At 38.0% G+C, this 18546-nt stretch overlaps 1 protein-coding gene and 1 long non-coding RNA gene across 3 annotated transcripts; one reads left to right on the top strand and one right to left on the bottom strand.

The window, feature by feature from the left end:
• Positions 1-6623: 6623 nt before the first annotated feature.
• On the bottom strand, positions 6624-8398 carry LOC126915862 (uncharacterized). The gene is made up of 3 exons (XR_007710363.1): positions 8267-8398; positions 8051-8183; positions 6624-7041 (listed from the first exon to the last, which is right to left on the bottom strand). It is a non-coding gene; the product is annotated as an uncharacterized LOC126915862 (long non-coding RNA).
• A 5537-nt stretch (positions 8399-13935) lies between these two features.
• Positions 13936-16458, top strand: LOC126915852 (uncharacterized). Of its 2 annotated transcripts, XM_050720965.1 has the most exons (6): positions 13936-14107; positions 14208-14355; positions 14424-14576; positions 14793-14834; positions 14930-15422; positions 15527-16458. In XM_050720965.1, the coding sequence occupies exons 1-5, from the start codon at positions 14015-14017 to the stop codon at positions 15397-15399; spliced, it is 906 nt and encodes a 301-aa protein (XP_050576922.1). In that variant the 5' UTR covers positions 13936-14014; the 3' UTR covers positions 15400-15422; positions 15527-16458. The 2 variants fall into 2 exon arrangements, with proteins under 2 accessions (XP_050576922.1, XP_050576921.1); XM_050720964.1 differs by having other exon boundaries at positions 14930-16458.
• The last annotated feature ends 2088 nt before the right edge of the window (positions 16459-18546 follow it).

The following is an 18546-nucleotide window of genomic DNA, read 5'->3' as shown; positions in this document are numbered from 1 at the left end:
TTCAACTCGCCGGCGTTGGTGATCGTTACACGATCTCAACGATTGCTATTAATCACAAGCTGGTAAGAACGTCGAACCGATGACCGACGAAAAACCGGAAGCTGAGTTCGAATCTGCCTACGCACCCCGCAAATATTAGTCAGCCAAGTTCGATCGCCATTTTGATATCGGTTCCTCGCACGTCACGCGATCGATTTCGCAACTAGCTACGCTAACGAGAACGCGTTCGCCATCTTTGAATGCTCCTCTACGATAGCGCGGTAAATAAATATAATTTATGTGCTGTCGACGCAGATTGGCATTAATTTCACTTCGTTCAGTTGCGCAACGTTGGTTGCTTGGTGAGTTCGTCGAGGACTAGGAGATTTCGCAAAGAAAACGGAGGATGCCGATAAAATCTGTTCACCGTCGGCCCGCTCTAGAACCGACGTCGACGAAGACTCTATCATTGGAAGAGCTCTTCCTCGGAGCACAGCTGCGCCACGGGATAAAATGTTTACGAGCGAATCACCGCCACACGGAACACATACCAGCCGTGCGACACGTGTTTGCGTAACTTCGCGAATATTGCCGGAGTTGAAATCGCTCGCGCGAGAATACGTAACGATATCTGAGCAATGATCTTCGCGTGGACGCCCCGGCAGCGAGTGTAAAGAACAATTTACGCTGGCGCAGAGTCAGTCGGTTGCAGAGGGTACGTACGCTTATGAGCCTGAAAAGGCCGGCTTGCCTCGTAAATGTTACATTGCGTGTAATCGAACCGTGATAAACAGTCTTGTACCGTTTGATAATTTATTTGCTCCTGCAAGAACCGACGTGAGATCTATGAAAGACTTGCCTAGTTTCTCGTACTACCGAAGATCGTAGATCGCGATGATGATAATGTGTACGTAATTGAATGTTCGACAGCGATATTCGCAATTCTGTGGAAGAATTGTTTGAAGGTGGTTTGGACAATTTGTTACTATAGTATAGAAATTTGTTTGGATGGAATTGAGATAGTCTTTTGCCGTTCTTTAAATACCATTGGCTATGCTGGAAATTTTAATACGTAGAATTCAGTGGAAAACGAGATACGTATGAATGAATAGTAGAGGCGTGGCTTGCTAGTGCGTTCCGTATCTACTTGACGCTCGCGCAACCGATAACGCGACATCTATTACTTTGTTTAGCGAACAAAAACTGATAACAGATAACACTGTACTATTCTATAAATTAATGCTAGCGACTGAGATACGAGCTACTCGAAATTTTTCCGCTTGTTCTATTAATTTTGACCAAATAGGAAGAAAGGTAGGTGTAAGGAGACAGGGATAATGGAATGGGCTGAATGATGCATCTGTCTGCAAAGGAAAGGTAAATATAAACATCATTAGCGTAAATTAATCTTTTTGTTTGTTAATTTAAAACTTTTAATACTTTGCCTACTTTGCAAGAATGATCATCCTCTGAGTTCTAGCTAAATATACAGTCTGTAGAACTTCAAGTAAACAAATTATGTTTCATAATGATACAAGGATACTTCAGACCATTCTACCATGAATAATATCTACCCAGCAGACAAACTTCAATTTTGTATTACGCGAAGCTCGTACTCGATAAAATTTACAGAACTACTTCTAGTTTTAAACTTCGCTACAAATCACACAAACACGTGAATTGTCTAAGTCGAGTGTAATTCACGTGGAGTTTAAAACCGGAATGGTTTGCAACTTTCAATTTTAATCGTTAAAATGATCCAATATAAGCAGCTCAAGAATCGCTCGAACGCGACGAAGGAGCATGCTCAAGTATTTTGCAATCTCGTGTTCTCGTACTCTCGAAACTCGAGTCTCGAGTAACAAGCGTCCCTTTCGCGCGGATCTTGATTCAAAACGCACAACTAGGAGAATTGTAAACTCGCGCATCAGTTGATGAGCATTTGAATATGTTAACGAGCATTTGAGACGAATATGTATCGCGTATTATTGCTTTGAAATGTTAATATAATAAAAATGTTTGTAATTACACGAGCACAAGGAAACAAATATTAAATGTAGAATTAAGAGGATAAAAAGGGAGAAAGAAGATAATTATAACGAAATTATATCCAGAAAGAGGAGCTGCTGCAATTATCTCTTATTCTTAGGAATTAAAAGCTAGTAGGAAAAAGGAAAAAACTTTCCTTAAGAGCTCTACGGCAATTGCTTGATAATATAATACGTTGTCTTTAATGGAAAAATGTCTGCTACTTACGTTCAGAAGAAAATTACGATTTAACGCGTATCCATCCACATCCACTATCCAAGCAACAATTATTCGCTGACGTTCGTGAACCACTTGCTCCACCGACAGATAAAAGAACTGAAGAATCAGCACGATCAACGCGGCGAAACATTAAAATCACGAGCAATTTCAATTACGAAAACCAGGGACAAGCGAATCGTGAGATTGCCAGACGGTAAAGGAGTGGTTCTTCTCGGACGAAGATGGATCGTTTTACGAGTGGTTGTCGCGGCTCGTTCCGCAGAAAGCACGAGGCAGCCTTGCAGCCCCCGTAAAGCTAGGATATTAGAGACGTTACCTGGATCCACCGGTGTAATGACTATTTAAGTAATCCAGAAACCAGCTATTTCGAGTTAATCTAATTGACATAACTGCCCGTTAACGGATCTATTACGAAAGCCGCACTTAAGCGTCGGTTTAACCGGACCGAGCTTCATTCTGGAGCAATTTTGCAATTTCTGCTGTACCAAGAAACGTGTGAACGTATATACATCTCTGTCTCAATGACGAAATGTCTTATCTAGCAGATATCGATTCTCAGACGACGAAAAACAAAGGCGCGCCATTGATTCGGCCTCGTCTTTATCAGGCGACTTAATTTCCTACTACAATGTAGAGTGCCTGTTTGAAAGTTCGTTTTACCGAGTTAACAGAATTGAAGTGGTCTCTTTTTAATCTTTCTTCTTCTTTTCTTTTCGGTTACTGATTGAAATCGCGAAAGCGACAGTACGTGACTGTTATTCATCGTGATAAGCGAGTCGAGAGTTTCACCGACGATCGCAAAGTTCTCAGGTGTGGACCTCGCATTGACCGAGAATGCGACAAAAGCCGAATTGAACCAGGAGGACACTTTCGGATTGAACGGAGTATAACATAATTAAGGGGGAAAAATGAAACTTTCAAAATTAGCGCCGCGCATAATGACCGGCCCCGTATTAAACACAGCAACACATGTTCTTTATACGCGTGTACGAGCCGACGTTAATTACGTGTCGCACTTGCGATATCAACAACAGCCGCACCGCGTTTTATTTATCGCTGCGAGCGCGTGATATTCGTATACGCGCGCCATTTCGAACACAGTAGTTAGCCTGCCGTGCTCGATGAAAATTACACGCGCGTAATTTCTCTCCGGCACAATCCTACTTTGACGCGAGAAGAAGCTGCTCTCTCTTTTCGTTACTGGCAATTTACGACTTAAATTCGCAGCGTACGCGCGGCTCAGTATACAGGTGTTGCACTGCCTTTAAAAAATGACGATGATCACTGGGACTTGCTGCAATTTTCAGGTTGCAATTCGAATGTTGTAAATTTCGAAATGTTCTCTCGGTAGTCTTTTTAAATATTCTCAATAAATCTTTACCTTTTTTAAAGAAAGATTGAAGAGTTCTGAAATATTTCTTATAATATCTACCGTGCAAGAGCTCGCAACGTTGTACATAGAGATCATTCGTAAAATTTATTGAATTTCTTTATTTTCTTCGCGATTCTGCAACTTACGAAAAAGACACTGGAAGTTAATAATGAAACGGAAACATTCTGAGCAAACTGAATATTCTTAGGAATCATATACTAATTGATAAAAGAAATGAATTCATCGATTCTATCTTAGAATTACAAGAAGCTCAGATTGATAGCATCTACCGGACTCCCAGTGAACACAAGTGCGAGCAAATATTGGCACGATATTAAATCCACAGACGTAACAACAGGCGTTATTATGATTTGCAAACCACCGACTGTATCTTCTTTTTCATGCAGACTGAATGCATTCATCTCAAACGATCCACTCTCTTTCATTAACACTCTCACCTTTGGGTCGGTCCAATTGGCCGCTCGTCACATAATAATTACCTTTACGATTAATGGAAGTGCAGGGTGTCTCGGCGGCGTGGCGAACAGAAGGCCGATGAGAAGCAGGAAACTTATAATAGTCGGAGACCTCTTTTAAATTCCGCCCACGAGGTTGCAGTTGGCGCGATGGCCACCAAGGGCCGAAACCGTCTCTTGGCAATCTGCCGGACGAACGTAGCGTCCTTCTACGTTTTATCGTCGCCCTTTTTGCTCTTTCTCCCCCCCCCCTCTCTCTCTCTCTCTCTCTCTCTCGTTACTATGAAACATCTTTCTAACAAGGACGAAAATCCACTCGTTATACATCTTAGAACGTGATGTCCAGAAGAAAGAGATACGAGTACACGGAATGAGCCTGGATTTTCCGGCTGGCTGTATCTGTACTACTCGACTCTGTGACGGAATTAAGCTAGGTTCTACCCATGTTAGTAAGTGGATTAGCGACCTTAAAATACGCAACGTGTTATATTTCATGTTGTGATCCGCCGGTGTCGTGGTAATCCGTCTCTGGGTTGTCGAGTCAGACATGGTTGTAACGCGGTTCGCCAGGAAAACAAATGATTTCGTGTTTGTCGAGATAATTTAATATCGTGAATTCGAATGCCTTAGTCTTTGTACCAGAGTGTGTTTACCTTGAAGATTTAGGAAGACGACGGCAGTTCACGAATTGTCTTCGAAATAATGTTCATGTAGACAAAGTATGTACATACCCAGTTAGAACGAAGAATTAAACAAATTTTTTCCTCAAACTTGTATTTATGCGAAGCTAGAATATTTTATACAAAAACAAATCTGTGACATCTGCTAATATATTAGGAAAATTATATCGTACTTTTCTAACTTTGAAAAAGAACGGGATTTGTAAGGTCTCGTTTAAAATAACACGACAAGAAATGTTATATTACCCTTAATAACTTTGCAGCAGACCTATATTTCAAAGTAAGCTTCGAAGCCTACAGTTCGATGACAGAATGCAATTGATACACACTAAATCGAATCATCGTAAATCTCGTGATCGTGAATATTGGTTAGGCCTACACTGGCGATAGATCGTCGCCGTTATTGCGAACCAATTAGTCATGCCGTTACGATATAGGTCGAGACACATTCTCACACATATTTTCAGATACGAGAATCGTGTAGGAAGGAACGATGTGCTGAGTTTGCTAATCGAGGAACGATGCAGGTAACTGTACACGCAGTCAACGTTTAATCGAATTGAATGGCACATTGCATTTACTCGAAATAAGGTTTAACGAACTTTGGAAATCAAATGTTCCCAATAATACATTTATAAAACATAGGAAGCTCGCATTTCTCGAATTTATTTAGAATTGCACGATGCAATGCTTCGGAAATGAATAACAACGAGTGCTCAAAAATTGTATCTCACACTCCATACATCGTATTTTCATTTTCCATTTCAAAGTTTATCCAATTCCATATTCAATCAATAAAGTTTATGAATACAGAAACTTTCGAAATAAGATAAATTGAAATGAAAAATTAATCTTCGTGCAAACGAATTTCATATAAGCGTTGTACAATATTTTGTAAAAAATTTCACGATTTCCTCGAGAGCTCCCCATCAAGGGTTGCTATATCTTGTAAGAAGAATCTATGGATTCTCTGTTCTCTATTTCCTCAATCACGGTGTCCGTTTACATTTTACCTTTTTGTTTCGAACACCGTTAAAAAACATCACCATGATTGAAAACACGTGCACACACTCGTAACCACTGTCTAAACACACGCACACGGTGACTAACTTGGCTGTTCTGGCTTACACGCATGATTGATACGAGAATGGCGATCCGGTAATTTAACAGGATCCCGGTTATCCTTATACATAAATTCGTTGGTGACGTTGAAAAGCATCATTTAAAACTAATGCGTCGCGATATCATAATTCATGGTGCGCGTACCGCGCGGTGCCATATATTTTGAAACCGGTATGCACGCAGTGCGAGCGTGCGCGGTACAAATTTAACGTTGATTTAATCGTTGAATTCTGAATAACGGAGGCCGCGTTTAAAATAAATGAAATACACAGGGAACTACTAAATTTCGCATTTCGATACTGTCGTCGCAATCAATTATGCTTCTCCATGGTTTTTGGCTTGTTTTCTCGCGAAAGCCCGCGAGTATCACAACATAATATATGCACCCTAATCGCGTGCATTTATCGCATAATTTGCAGTAGCTTTACGCGACGGCAATATCGTTAAGAGGAATTGATCGAAGGTGTGAAAAATTAAATTTCGGCCTGGTCAATTGGAATTTCTTGTAAATCTGTGTTGAATATTTGCATAAATTTGCACGAGGGGTGGCAAGAAATGGGTACGATAACGTTGGTTAATTATTAAGGCGACCTATCCTAAATATTTCACATTTTCGATCACTTTATTTCCAGTAATTTGTTAGTCGAACGTGATTTTTGGTGCGTTTCTACGTTCACTATTGTAGGTTCAGAAATTTTTAGTACTTAATATTTTCCGTACTTTATTAAATAAGGTAATGTTTATTTATTTTACTATTTCTTTAGTAATATGTTCTCTAAATATCTAACAAATTGAGAAACAGCTAACGTTACAAAGAGTTAAATTTCTTTCTCGCCATTCCCTCGCTTTTTCCTTCATTTCTTTCAGTTCGCTTTAATAACTTCTTTTTTAAAAAAAAACATTAGAATTGTTGATATACATACTGTATAACATTATATAATGTTTACTCCATCGTGTTGTGTAAGAACATCATAAATCTTCTCGAAGTAAAAGTTGACAAGATCCTCTAATGTCGGCGTCAGGGAAGCAGACTCTCATCTTACAGTTGTTGTATTATGACAAATGTCGCGTACATTTTCCTGTTTCTTATTACAATCGTTTTAAAAATAAAACTTTTCTTGACACGGAGTTTTCTTCTACTGTCCTGCAAACAAACGAAACTTTTATTTCCAGGAACAAGAAAGCGAATCGCTCCATTTTCGCTTGTCAAGACTTCCATTTAACGTAATAAATCTGATGAATTAACCTGCAGTGAAAAGAATTACTCTGAGAAAGTGAAAAGAATATACACTGTATCACTAGATAATTAATCAAGTATCAGTCTGGATGATGAATTGTTTTCATCAAGTACGATTGTTCCATCAGCTATGTCGATTTAGCTTACGTTCGTAAAAGAAAAGAGAATAAAAAAATTGTAAAATGTAATCTTTCTATAGAAATAGACAAGCGTTGCTCGTGTGCTTCACGACAATGTGATTATCTTCTTCACAAATACAATATTGTAGTATGTCTATTATTTTTGACCCAAATTATAAAATTTACCGCGGCAAGCCTTCTAATGGCTCGACAGGAGAATGGAATCGATCGTTCTCGTAAAGAGCACTCTAAAATAAATCAGGTTTATGAGAGATTCCGAGGAAATAGTTGCTTAATAAAAATACGCGATGCGTTAAATCCACGGGATAATGTAATGCTTAAATTAAAGTTAAGAGCACAAAAGCGAATAATTTTTCATTTTACTATTGGCTTACTATTTCTCAGAGCAATATTTACTACAACTATGAAGCTGTATTTGTGAAATCGAAATAACTATTCTTTTTAAAGAAATTACAGCGGGTAACATTGATAAATTTGTTAATTTAACGAAAGAATCTTCGTAGTGTTTCAAAATTAACAAAGTAAATCGTTGTCCACGTTGTTCGTACGATAAAAGTATGCCTCGTCTTCCAAAATTATACGGAAAATTTGTTCTTTCATTTAATACTTGCACTTCGATAAACTTGGTACAAGCTCGTACAATTCCAGCGAATGAAACTCTCCAAAACTCCTTTAATCAAACACCACGAATTCCGAGCTACGTTTAAATATCGCAACCTGCTTATTCGAATCCCATGGAATATTTACAATACAGCAATTAACTACTAAATTCACACCTAATATGCGCGTACAATCCCAAGATAGACCAGGTATTTCTATCTCTGTACCACGATGGATAACTGCAAACAAAAAGTGTAACTGCAGATCTGCCAAACATGTCCGAAGGTAGCTACATCCTGTCAAGCACCGCTATAAAAGGCACAGCTATATATTATTCCTCGAGTTGTAGGTCGAGGCTGAAGCGGAACAGTGCTTTTCTTAAATCACTACACCTTGCAAAGGCCGGTGATCGATGGCCGGACGGCGAGGAACAACGCGACACGTCTCTGTAAGCTCCTCTGGAACACCGTCACGATCGTTGGGACATCGTGTAATAAAGCGAATACTATTCGTGCCTACGCATAGATCCAGCCCGGAAGCGTCTTTTAAAGTGTCCCCTCTCTCGACTGAAAAGGTATCCTTAGACTAATTATACATGTTCGTGGCAATTACACGTTGTTCGTAGATGCAGATGTAATAGCCGCATACATTAGCCCTATGCACCAGTATGAATATTTCAACCGCGTCGAGGACACGACACATCGACGACGGAAAACGCGAATTATTCGCCAACTTTCGTAAATAAAAAATATTGATTTTATAAATATTGATCGCGTCGTCGGTTCGGTAACAAATCGAGGACCACTCGAGTCGAATCTGGACTCCCGTAGAACCATTTGTTGACAAATTGTAATAATTCGAGAACTTCTTGACTTCGGGCAAAGCGTTCGACTTCGCGACTCTTAACAACGAAATTATTTCAGAGCCAGTTTACGCGGAACGTTAATCGTCGACAAAATAATTTCCCGATGCTAATTTTATGTTACTTACTTGTTTAACATTGCAAATCGTTAGCAAGCTGTTAATTGCGACAAGAAATTATGAAACTTTGGTTAAAAATGTGGCGTAAAGTAAAACGAAATGGTAAGAAGGGAAGAACATAGAGACGTGTAAAAGTTGAATTTACGGTCGTTCGTTAGGAATCAGTTTCAATAATTCTCGAGGCGGTGCTTCCCAACTGGAGTTTGCCGTAATTGCCAGTTCTGAGTTCGCGATGCCGCCAGAGAAAATTTTTGGATCTTGATAGCGCATAAGTAAGGAGCCGCGATAGAATCTTTATGTCGCGCCCTAAAAACGCGCCATATTGCTTGTTTTATACGACAAAAAGAACATTTTATCGCGAGATCCTCTGCTCGATATGCGACATCTTCTGCGAGCGTGTCGGGAATGAAAAAACGCTAAGAGAAAAAATACCCCTCGTATGCGGTTACTTGAATCCATCCAGAAATTTATTACTAAACTATACCTCTCTACTGTGGCTGTTTATATGTAAAGTATGAAAGTTTGGAATATTTTACGATGGCTAATTTTATTTCTTAAACTTTCAGAATTCCATAAAAAGAAATCGATATCGTATCCACTACATAGGTTACAGTAAGTAAACGCTTCATAAAAACAAGCGATGAATTTTGTACTCTTCTACTTAGAGTTATTTTGCCACAAAGCCCCCTTCCTGCTTATAAAATAATCCTATATCAATTACGTTTCATATTATCGTCTCGTATGTCATCTACGTTCTATATAATAAATGAAAATAATCGTAAACGATAAGCATCTGTGACCGATTGCTCAACTTTATATTATTCCAAGTGTGTAACAAATGTTTCTGCGACACTTTATCAGACACGGTTCTGTACACACATTCCATCGATTGTGAACCAGTCATCCATCATTTGTAATTCATTTGCGTCAAAAGTAATGTTTTCGTAGGAGATGAATTTTCTTCGCGTTAAACTTTCGCTCTCTTATTTATGTTATATGCGTATCACGTCACTTATACGTCCATGCGTGTGTATATTTTGCATTGATGATATATACTCGATAATTCAGGTCTTTTTTACTCAGCAGCTCACACCACTTGCACTCTTCCAAAATACGTACATAAAAGATACTGCACGTTCGATAAAATGGTGACGTATACGGTCGATATAAATCCAAACGATGCGACATAAATATCTCAGCGACACTCGAAGACCTTCGGGTTGTCTTTCGTGAAAGTAGACACGGTGCAGTTATTTACCACGACCATACGTCTCAATCTCCATCTAATCTCGCGGAACACTCTCGATCGATCGATACCATACCTGCTTCTTGCATTACTCTTCTATCTTCAACCTTCTACACTTTTTATTTTTATTCTGTCTCCTTTATTTCCCTCCTTAACTCTCCTTCTTTCTAATTTGAAATGAAAATACATGCAAATTGACAAAGAAAAATTTTGTTGGCCTTCCCGCTTAGTTTATCGACACCGCTAACCGCATTAATTTTCACTGAAGAACTTGAACGCACCACTTAACATACTAATCGTCGCCGGTTAGCGAGAGATATCATCGACGGGAATTCCTTTATGCATAATATGTACCATACAGAGAGCTATTCCTCTCTCGAACGCAAATATCACGATGTTCTAATTACTTTTATCTCGACTGCGACCACTGGTCCTTCCCAGAAAACTGCTGTATAGATGTCTTGAAGATCGAATTAGCCTCACCGTGCTAACGATGGAAGGAAGATTTTGTGGTTGATCGTGTCCCAACGAATTCCAATAATCTTATGAAAATGCACAACGCATTAGTGTTAAGTATAAATAATATTTCCCAAATTATTAACACAATTAGTTATACCATTATAGAATCTGGTCAGATATTCATAATTATCCTATAATAATTTATACGAATATATAATTAATATATATATATATATATATATATATATAGAAGAATATATAAAATTTAGTCAGAAAGGAACGTTATATTCTATAGAAATGGCTACTGATTATGAGGACTACAAATATTAACTGCGTTGAACATAAATTCTGGTACGATGAAACGCAATTAATTTGATAAATAGCTTTGTTTAATGATTTTAGGGTAGTGTACAAATATCCGAATATTTGTACGATAATTTGTACTTTTATTCGCTTGTATATATGATATGCGTAGAAGAATCCAAGCTGGCATTTCGACTGCTTTAATTAAATTTATTTTTGCAAAAATAGCTAGAAAGATTAAATGTTAATGAAACAAAACATGTAGAACGAACGTAAAAGGAGAATAAATATATTTCTCCTCGCAAAAGCGTAATAAATCATCAACGATGTTTTACAAATTTAATATCAGCTCATCAACGAAAAATTGGAAAACCCATCAGATCTAACGTATTATATTTTGCGAAACATCTCCCGACATTTACACTGAGCAATTACGAATTTTATTTTGATTAATACGAATTCCTAGAAAAACTGCTTTCCCGATATTGGATTGCCCGGAACAATAAAAAGTCCTGCGGAAAAAAGGAGCGAGATATTATTCTTTCATTGAATAACCACGCTCAAAGCGGAAACGGGGAACGACTTTGTTGAACCTGCCTTTCATTCATATAATAAAATACGGCTAAAACCGATTAATCGAAATGTCTCTCAAAAATTCATATCCGCACCCGTATGCAAATGTGTGGCAATCCGACTCGACATTACACGCTATAATTTACGAGTTTGAGGGCTCTCTCCGTAACTTGAAATATAATTGGTCGCGGTAACGAAATAACGTGCATGTCAGTGCAGAGAAGACGAGACTCCAGAGACAAACGTTTCAGTGAAATTCCTCCGAACGATAAATTCACCATTGTGGAACGAGACTTCGGGCTCTGTAAACGTTAATGATGCATTGACTCAGCCTCATGGATCGATATTAAGATGATTCACGCTGTTCTAACGGTTAGCCGTGTTGAATAACGAGGACTATATCGATGAGAAAGCGAACATGGTGCGAAGCGATCGATGTTTCTACGTGACTTGAACAGTCCCTTCTCGAAATCGAGTTAGTATTACCACGATCGATGCGACGTTTAATACGATTAATAATCGTACGCCGCGACGGTTCAACGACCCGAAGTCATTCGTTTCGTCAATTAGTAACGATTAGTGGCTCGTTTGACCACAGATGGAGAACTCACCGGAGAAAGTATTTGTGAGTCTTCGTTCGTCGCTCACCCTTCGGAACATCGCCGGTAATACCTTGAAACGGCTCAATCGGCTTCCCTCGCAAAGATTATTTACTCGTTAGGAAATTAGTTGCTTTATTATCGAGCGGTATCGACTGATTCTATCTACGGCATCGCTCGCAATTTCGCTACGTCGCGTCGTAACCGATCGCCAGCTATTACGCGCCCTGTTGTAGCTTTCATCGTAGCTTTTTATCCCCTCTCCCGTACAGTTCACCGTGACGAAGTAAAAGCCGGTGAAGCAACCCGTTCGAAAACTAATTTTTACCTCGTATCGGCTGGTTGCCATTAAATTACCGATCCGATCGATCCCCCTTGGTGCGGCCAACGAACGAGCAGAAACATTGCACCGAAAGGAAAAACCGGCACTTTCGGGTTAATGCGATAGCCGTACGTTTCCACGGAAGCTTTTGCTGAAATTTCATTTCCACCGGTATGGTTTAGTAAACACATTAGATCTGATTTAAGCGGCTATCCGGTTAGAAAATATTTCTCCGCATCGGTACACGCCCACGAATTCTCGCTATCCCGAGGAAGCTGTTCGCTTTATGGAGGAACGTTTCATTTTCGACGCGGAGAAATTGTCACGGGCCTGAACGAACGGGAATGAAATCAAACGTGAGACGAATATTGTCGAGTCGCGTTCGTTTCGGCTAAATTTTAAGAATTTTTCCTTCGATGTACACCTTCGTGCATGATGAGTACGACGACGACCAGGGACGAACAAAGTTCCTTGATCGTCGCACATAACGAAACAAGCTTCTTTTCTATCCGCCTGGCGTTCCTCGTATACACTAGGTACACTCCAAGAGTGAAGAAACGACGAGACAGGAAAAGAACAGAAAGACTGAAAAAAGAAAGAAGAAATGCCGCTTCATCCAGTGCAGCCGAGCGGAAAATAGCTAATATTCTAAGACATGGGCGACATCGTGCTGGAGATGAGCTTTGGCTGGTAGTCTGTGTATTTTGGAGAACAACCACCCCTTCCGAACTATTTATTCCGGCAGAGGACGAAATTCGCCAGCAATGAAAGGCAACTCTGCCACGCTCTGTTTTTAATTTTAACGTTATCATTTGATTCCATGAATATTCAAAAAGCTTTACATCAACGAACTTGTTTAAAATGTACATTAAATATTTATATAATGCCCACAGCATAAGTACGATATCTTTCTACAAACATAATCTGCAAATATTTCAAAATTGTATAATAGACTTTACATCATTCGATTAACGGAACATGAAAAACATGGGAGAATACTGACAAGCTTTACGAAAGATGAAATCATATTGAACGCTATAATATAATAATCTTGATTCTAAAATAAATACGTATAGTTTCATGTATAACGCAATGAAAACATATTATTTATCAGTTTGAAGCAAATTGAAATATTCGTTATATCGTTTATAAAGTTTAATCGGGATTTTGCAAGGATACAAATGGAACAATTGTAATACGAAATATGTTATATAAAATACACGATAAATTGGGTTGAACGTAAAAGAATTCTTTTTAATACAGGATACATAATACGATTTTGGTCATCGGCCAATATTTGAAATAATCTTTATCGCACATTTAAAAATAAATATAACAACAGAATCCTTCCATTTTCACAATCCATTGCAATTAATCATGACACAAATGTATAAACGTCTGTAAAAATATTATATTTCATGCCCAATTACCTAAAACCAACGTCGTCGTATTCGATGTGTTGGAAATCGATCTGCGCCAATGAATACGATAAGCACATTAAACACTGTTATCTTGCCAGAGATGCAAGTTTCAGGAAGCCATAATTTACACCCTTGCTATTATATTCTGTGTAGTAAGGTGTTTTTGCAACTGTGAAACGGAGTATATAATCGACTAACTGGTCCGTAAACCATCAGTAGTCGAGACCTGGTGTAACATGAAGGCGTCAACGATACTACTGTTGTCTTTTGCGTCGTGGGTAGTGGCGCATCCAGGTCTTCCGCACTCGGAAAAAGTCGAGGAGAATTTGGTATGTAATACAGTTAAAATACTTTATAGTGTTTTAATAAATTCTATATAAATTATAGTTATGTTAATTTTACGAATTAGATAAATTTTTATCCATTCAGAAAAAAGTAAAAGAAGAGAGGCAAGAGAAGTCGAATATATTAATTGAAAATTTAATATCATTGAAGGATAAATTTGTACCATTGCAACTGTCTGAAAATAGAAAGTTAGAGGAACTGGGGACATTTAATGTAGCGCAGCAGAATATCGGTAATGTAGTAACAGATTAAACGAGACTTTAGAAAAATTGATAATATTTGTGTCGTTTAATTACGCAGAGAAATTTGGAATTCCTGCGTCACCAATAACGTTCTTTCTTGGCAAGGACAATTTCATCATTTCGACGATTTTAAATGTGATCGGAACAGCCAAAGAAGTGATTGGAACAGCCAAAGAAGTGATTGAAGCAATCAAAAGCAATGTTAAGAAAGGTGATTCGATTCGTATATAAAAACACAAACATTTAAGCGCAAAGTATTTCTTTGCAAAGTACACGTAAACTTCGATATTTGAAAACAAATAAAACGCATCTGTAACTTGAACGAACAATTAATTCGTAATCAAATGGAGCTGAAAAAATCAAATTCGACAAAAAAAGGGAACAGTACAACGGTAAAATTAATGAAAATGCAATTTATATTTTTTAGTGATAAAGTTGCCTCTCCTTGTGCGTGAAGAAAAGATACCAGGTAATGTAGAACGCCTACGCCCGAAGTTACATTGAAAAAGTTTACTTTTAAAGGAGCAGATAAATAAAGAAACAACTACATGTTACTTTTTAAAGGAGCCAGTCTGGGCTTCGAGAAAACTGATTCTGCTCAGTTGAAAGGGCATGAATCAAGTGGCAAAGACGATTCTCGACTATCGACAGGAATTGAAGGAATCGATATGAACGAGGTGAAAGAAGGTTACAGCAATGGTTATCGGAAATCAACAGAAGGTGACGTAAAAGAAATTGCCAGCGAAAAACACGTTATTCACTCTGCTGATTCTCCGGTATCGTCGAAAGGGAATGTAAAAACAAATACCAGCGAGAGAAAACACTCGGAAGGGTCTCGGATATCAACGAAACTGGAAGAAAAATCAGCTAGCACAAAAAAGCAGAGTCATTCCGCCGAAAAAGCTGAGAAAAAATCGTTAACTAGTGAAAAAGAAGAGACTTCTCAAGGTCCGATGAATGTTCCGGAAAAAGTAGCCGTCGACGAGAAAAAGGACAATTCGAAGAAGAGCAGAAGAAGCATAGTAGCATATTGACCATCGCTCGATCGAAAAGAGAAGTAAATGCATTAGATAAGAATATAGAACAATAAAGGAGAACTTAATTTAAAAGGGAAAAAACACGATTGTTCGTTTTTGTCAAAGGTAAACAAAAATTTTCCAGAAAGTAGCAAGGAAAGCAAGATAACCGGACGATACAAAATTGATCAAGAAACATCTATCGTTGAAAGAGAAAGTAAAAATGCTTCACATTTGTCTGGAAAAGTTGTTAAAAATTTCAAGAAAAGACATAGAAAACGCTGACACAACGACATCTGTCGAAAATAATATAATCACGCACAGAATGCTCGAACATGAAAGGATGAACTCCATCGAGTGAGAAAATTGATGAAAAATCATCCGCTGTCATGTAACGATCGATCTGCTGGAAAAACAACTACGACCAGAAAAAGGCGACAATCTTTACAGACTATTTCAAGACATCAACAGAAATTGATGAATAAGCAGTAATCGAGGAGGAAAAAGATGGTTGCTAGCGGAATTTTATATCATCAACTGGAATTTCTAAGCAAGAAAACTAGAAAAAGACGGTCACTGGAGTACCTCTAGTGAATCGACCAAACGTGTCATGCAAAACATAACTTTCAGAAGCAAATAGTTTTAAAGTATCAATCGATGTCGTCGGAGATGGAACCGAGAGCATGGAAGAAAACGAATGCGTCAGGATTTCTTGCGTATTAGCTAGAATTGATGAGTAAGCGATTGTGGACAGCATTGATGTCGTGATAGAACGATTGTGAAGGACTTTAAAGAATAAACGTCAAGTGCATAAGGAGGAATACTAACTAAGGCCATTCAAAAGAATGAACAATTATAAAATCATTTGCAAATATCAAAATGTCATATGTTTGAAATATTAACAAATGCATCTATAATCGCCATTGTATAAAATAGTGAATAGTATAGTTAATATTGTATGAGCTAATGGACAAATTATTTCAAACGTTATGGTCACAACTTGTAATTTACAAGTATATGTATTAGTGTTTCTTTATTTTTATGTATCTTAAAGGTAATACATATCTTGTGTACACATTACCTGTTTGTATTTAATTCCTTTATTCACCTTATTTTGTTAATTTAACGCTAGTTATTAATATGAATATCTAATATTAATTTACCGCGAAAGTTACATACTATAATATAATTTATATGATAAATAAATATAATCCAGTAGAGATAATGGTTTCTGTATTTCGACAAAAGGGAATATATTTAGGTTCGACATATTTTCAATGATTAAATTCTCTAAAATTTCTAAACTCATCAGTCTATATAGAAAAACAGCACGACAATAATTAACTGTAAGCTTCACTTTAGTTAGTTTCTTCGTATTTATCGAGTTGCATTTGTGTGATATCGCAAGTGTGACAATGCGACTGTTACTAGCTGCAATTGCGGATGATCTATATCGAATGTGAACGTTACGCAGCATGTAGGAAGTTCTACGGCCACGACCAATTACCCGTCTCCGGATATAAATCATCGGAAATATGAAGCCTACTGACGCAACCCGTCCATTGATACATTGTTACCATTGTGAGAAAGTAGCGGTGCATCTTTAAAAATGTACGCCTTTAAAATGTCAACTCGTACTACGAAACGCATTGCACAATATTCAGGATCCTTTCTCTCGATTCTAACGGAAGAAAGTCTTCCTTCCGTTAGAGTTTCGTAAAAAAACGATATAACTAATCATTTTACGAATTCAAATTTAAAACGAAAATATCTTTCAACTAACATAATATAACTTTTGAAATGTTTCATGGTGTCGTGTTCCAATTCTAACATTTCAAAACATTAGATTTATTAATCATATACTGACCTTTCAAAGACTACAGCAGACAATAGTATATACTAACGCTAGAACGCTAGAACCCTTTCGTTCGAACATACTTCCTGTTGACCGACGGATACAATGTAATATACAATTTATTTCAAAAAAGGGTTACGAACATCTACGAAAATGACATTAACTGGTTTATCCAAGTTTAACATAGGTCAGATAGAAAGTCGCTTACAATAGACATAGTAATTTCTTGAAACGTTAATCTCGTTCAAAGCTTCGACAGAATTGGAACAATAATCTACTAGGAAACCCAATTCGACTCGAATCTTCTACTAACTAGGAGAGTGCAAGCTTTTCGCGTCACCGACTTCATTGGAAGTTTGCGCGCTAGTAGATTCTATTTTTACAAAGATTACTACAGGCTACATTCCAGGATTAAATATACGATATTTTACGAAACATTTGTTACTGAAATTTTTCTGAATTAAAGTACAATTAAATTATAATTTTAACAAGAGAATAAAACGAATACATTAAAAACTCTTTCACGTATACTATATCATATTGTTAAAAATATTTCAAGCTTCTATCTAACTTATAGGGAAAACGGCACAGAAGTCGACGCTGTTTCACAGGAACGCAAAACAGACAGTTTATAGGTGTTCGATTTTCTGGAGGTTAATAGGCGATCGATAGTCAGTAACTAACAGCGACGCAACGCCAGTGGCGTTTTTCCGCGTTTATCTGGTGTCGATTGGTTTAAATCGCGATCCATCTCGCGGTGGGCCGCTGTTAACGCTCGGCCCGGCGTGAATCGCGCGCTCCGCTGGCGGCCTGCAAATTACAGACTTCGTTAGAATCCCCGTTATCTCGATACCTCATCTCTTCCCCGGGAATTATAAAAACAATTCAGATTTATACCTTACGGCTTATCACGCGGGAGAAAGTTATCTACGTGCGCGGGCCTGGTTAGTATGTTGCGCAGACAGCGGCCGATAAATCTCCACGAGGGAAAGGTTTTGTTTCCAGTAAAGATTACAACCGTTCGATAAAAAGTCATTGTACTTGGTCAAGCAAAGAGCAAGAGAAACTCGGAAGGAAAGAAGGAGACGCAACATGTTTGCTCGGAGCCAGGAATTAGAGTAATTTGAGTAAAGATGAATCAGAAGAGACAGGCCAATTAAATTCGTATTTCTCAATTTATTTGTCAGATACGTAATTCGTTGATACTGGCTGTTATAGTAATTGCAATCGACCTTGTAACAATAATGAACCGCATGTAATAAAAATTGAGGTAGACTTTGACATCTCACATGCATTACTAACTTGTATTA

The sequence above is a fragment of the Bombus affinis genome, chromosome 4 (genome assembly GCF_024516045.1).
Source record: "Bombus affinis isolate iyBomAffi1 chromosome 4, iyBomAffi1.2, whole genome shotgun sequence".
NCBI lineage: Eukaryota > Metazoa > Arthropoda > Insecta > Hymenoptera > Apidae > Bombus > Bombus affinis.
This window is presented reverse-complemented; position numbering and strand designations above follow the sequence as displayed.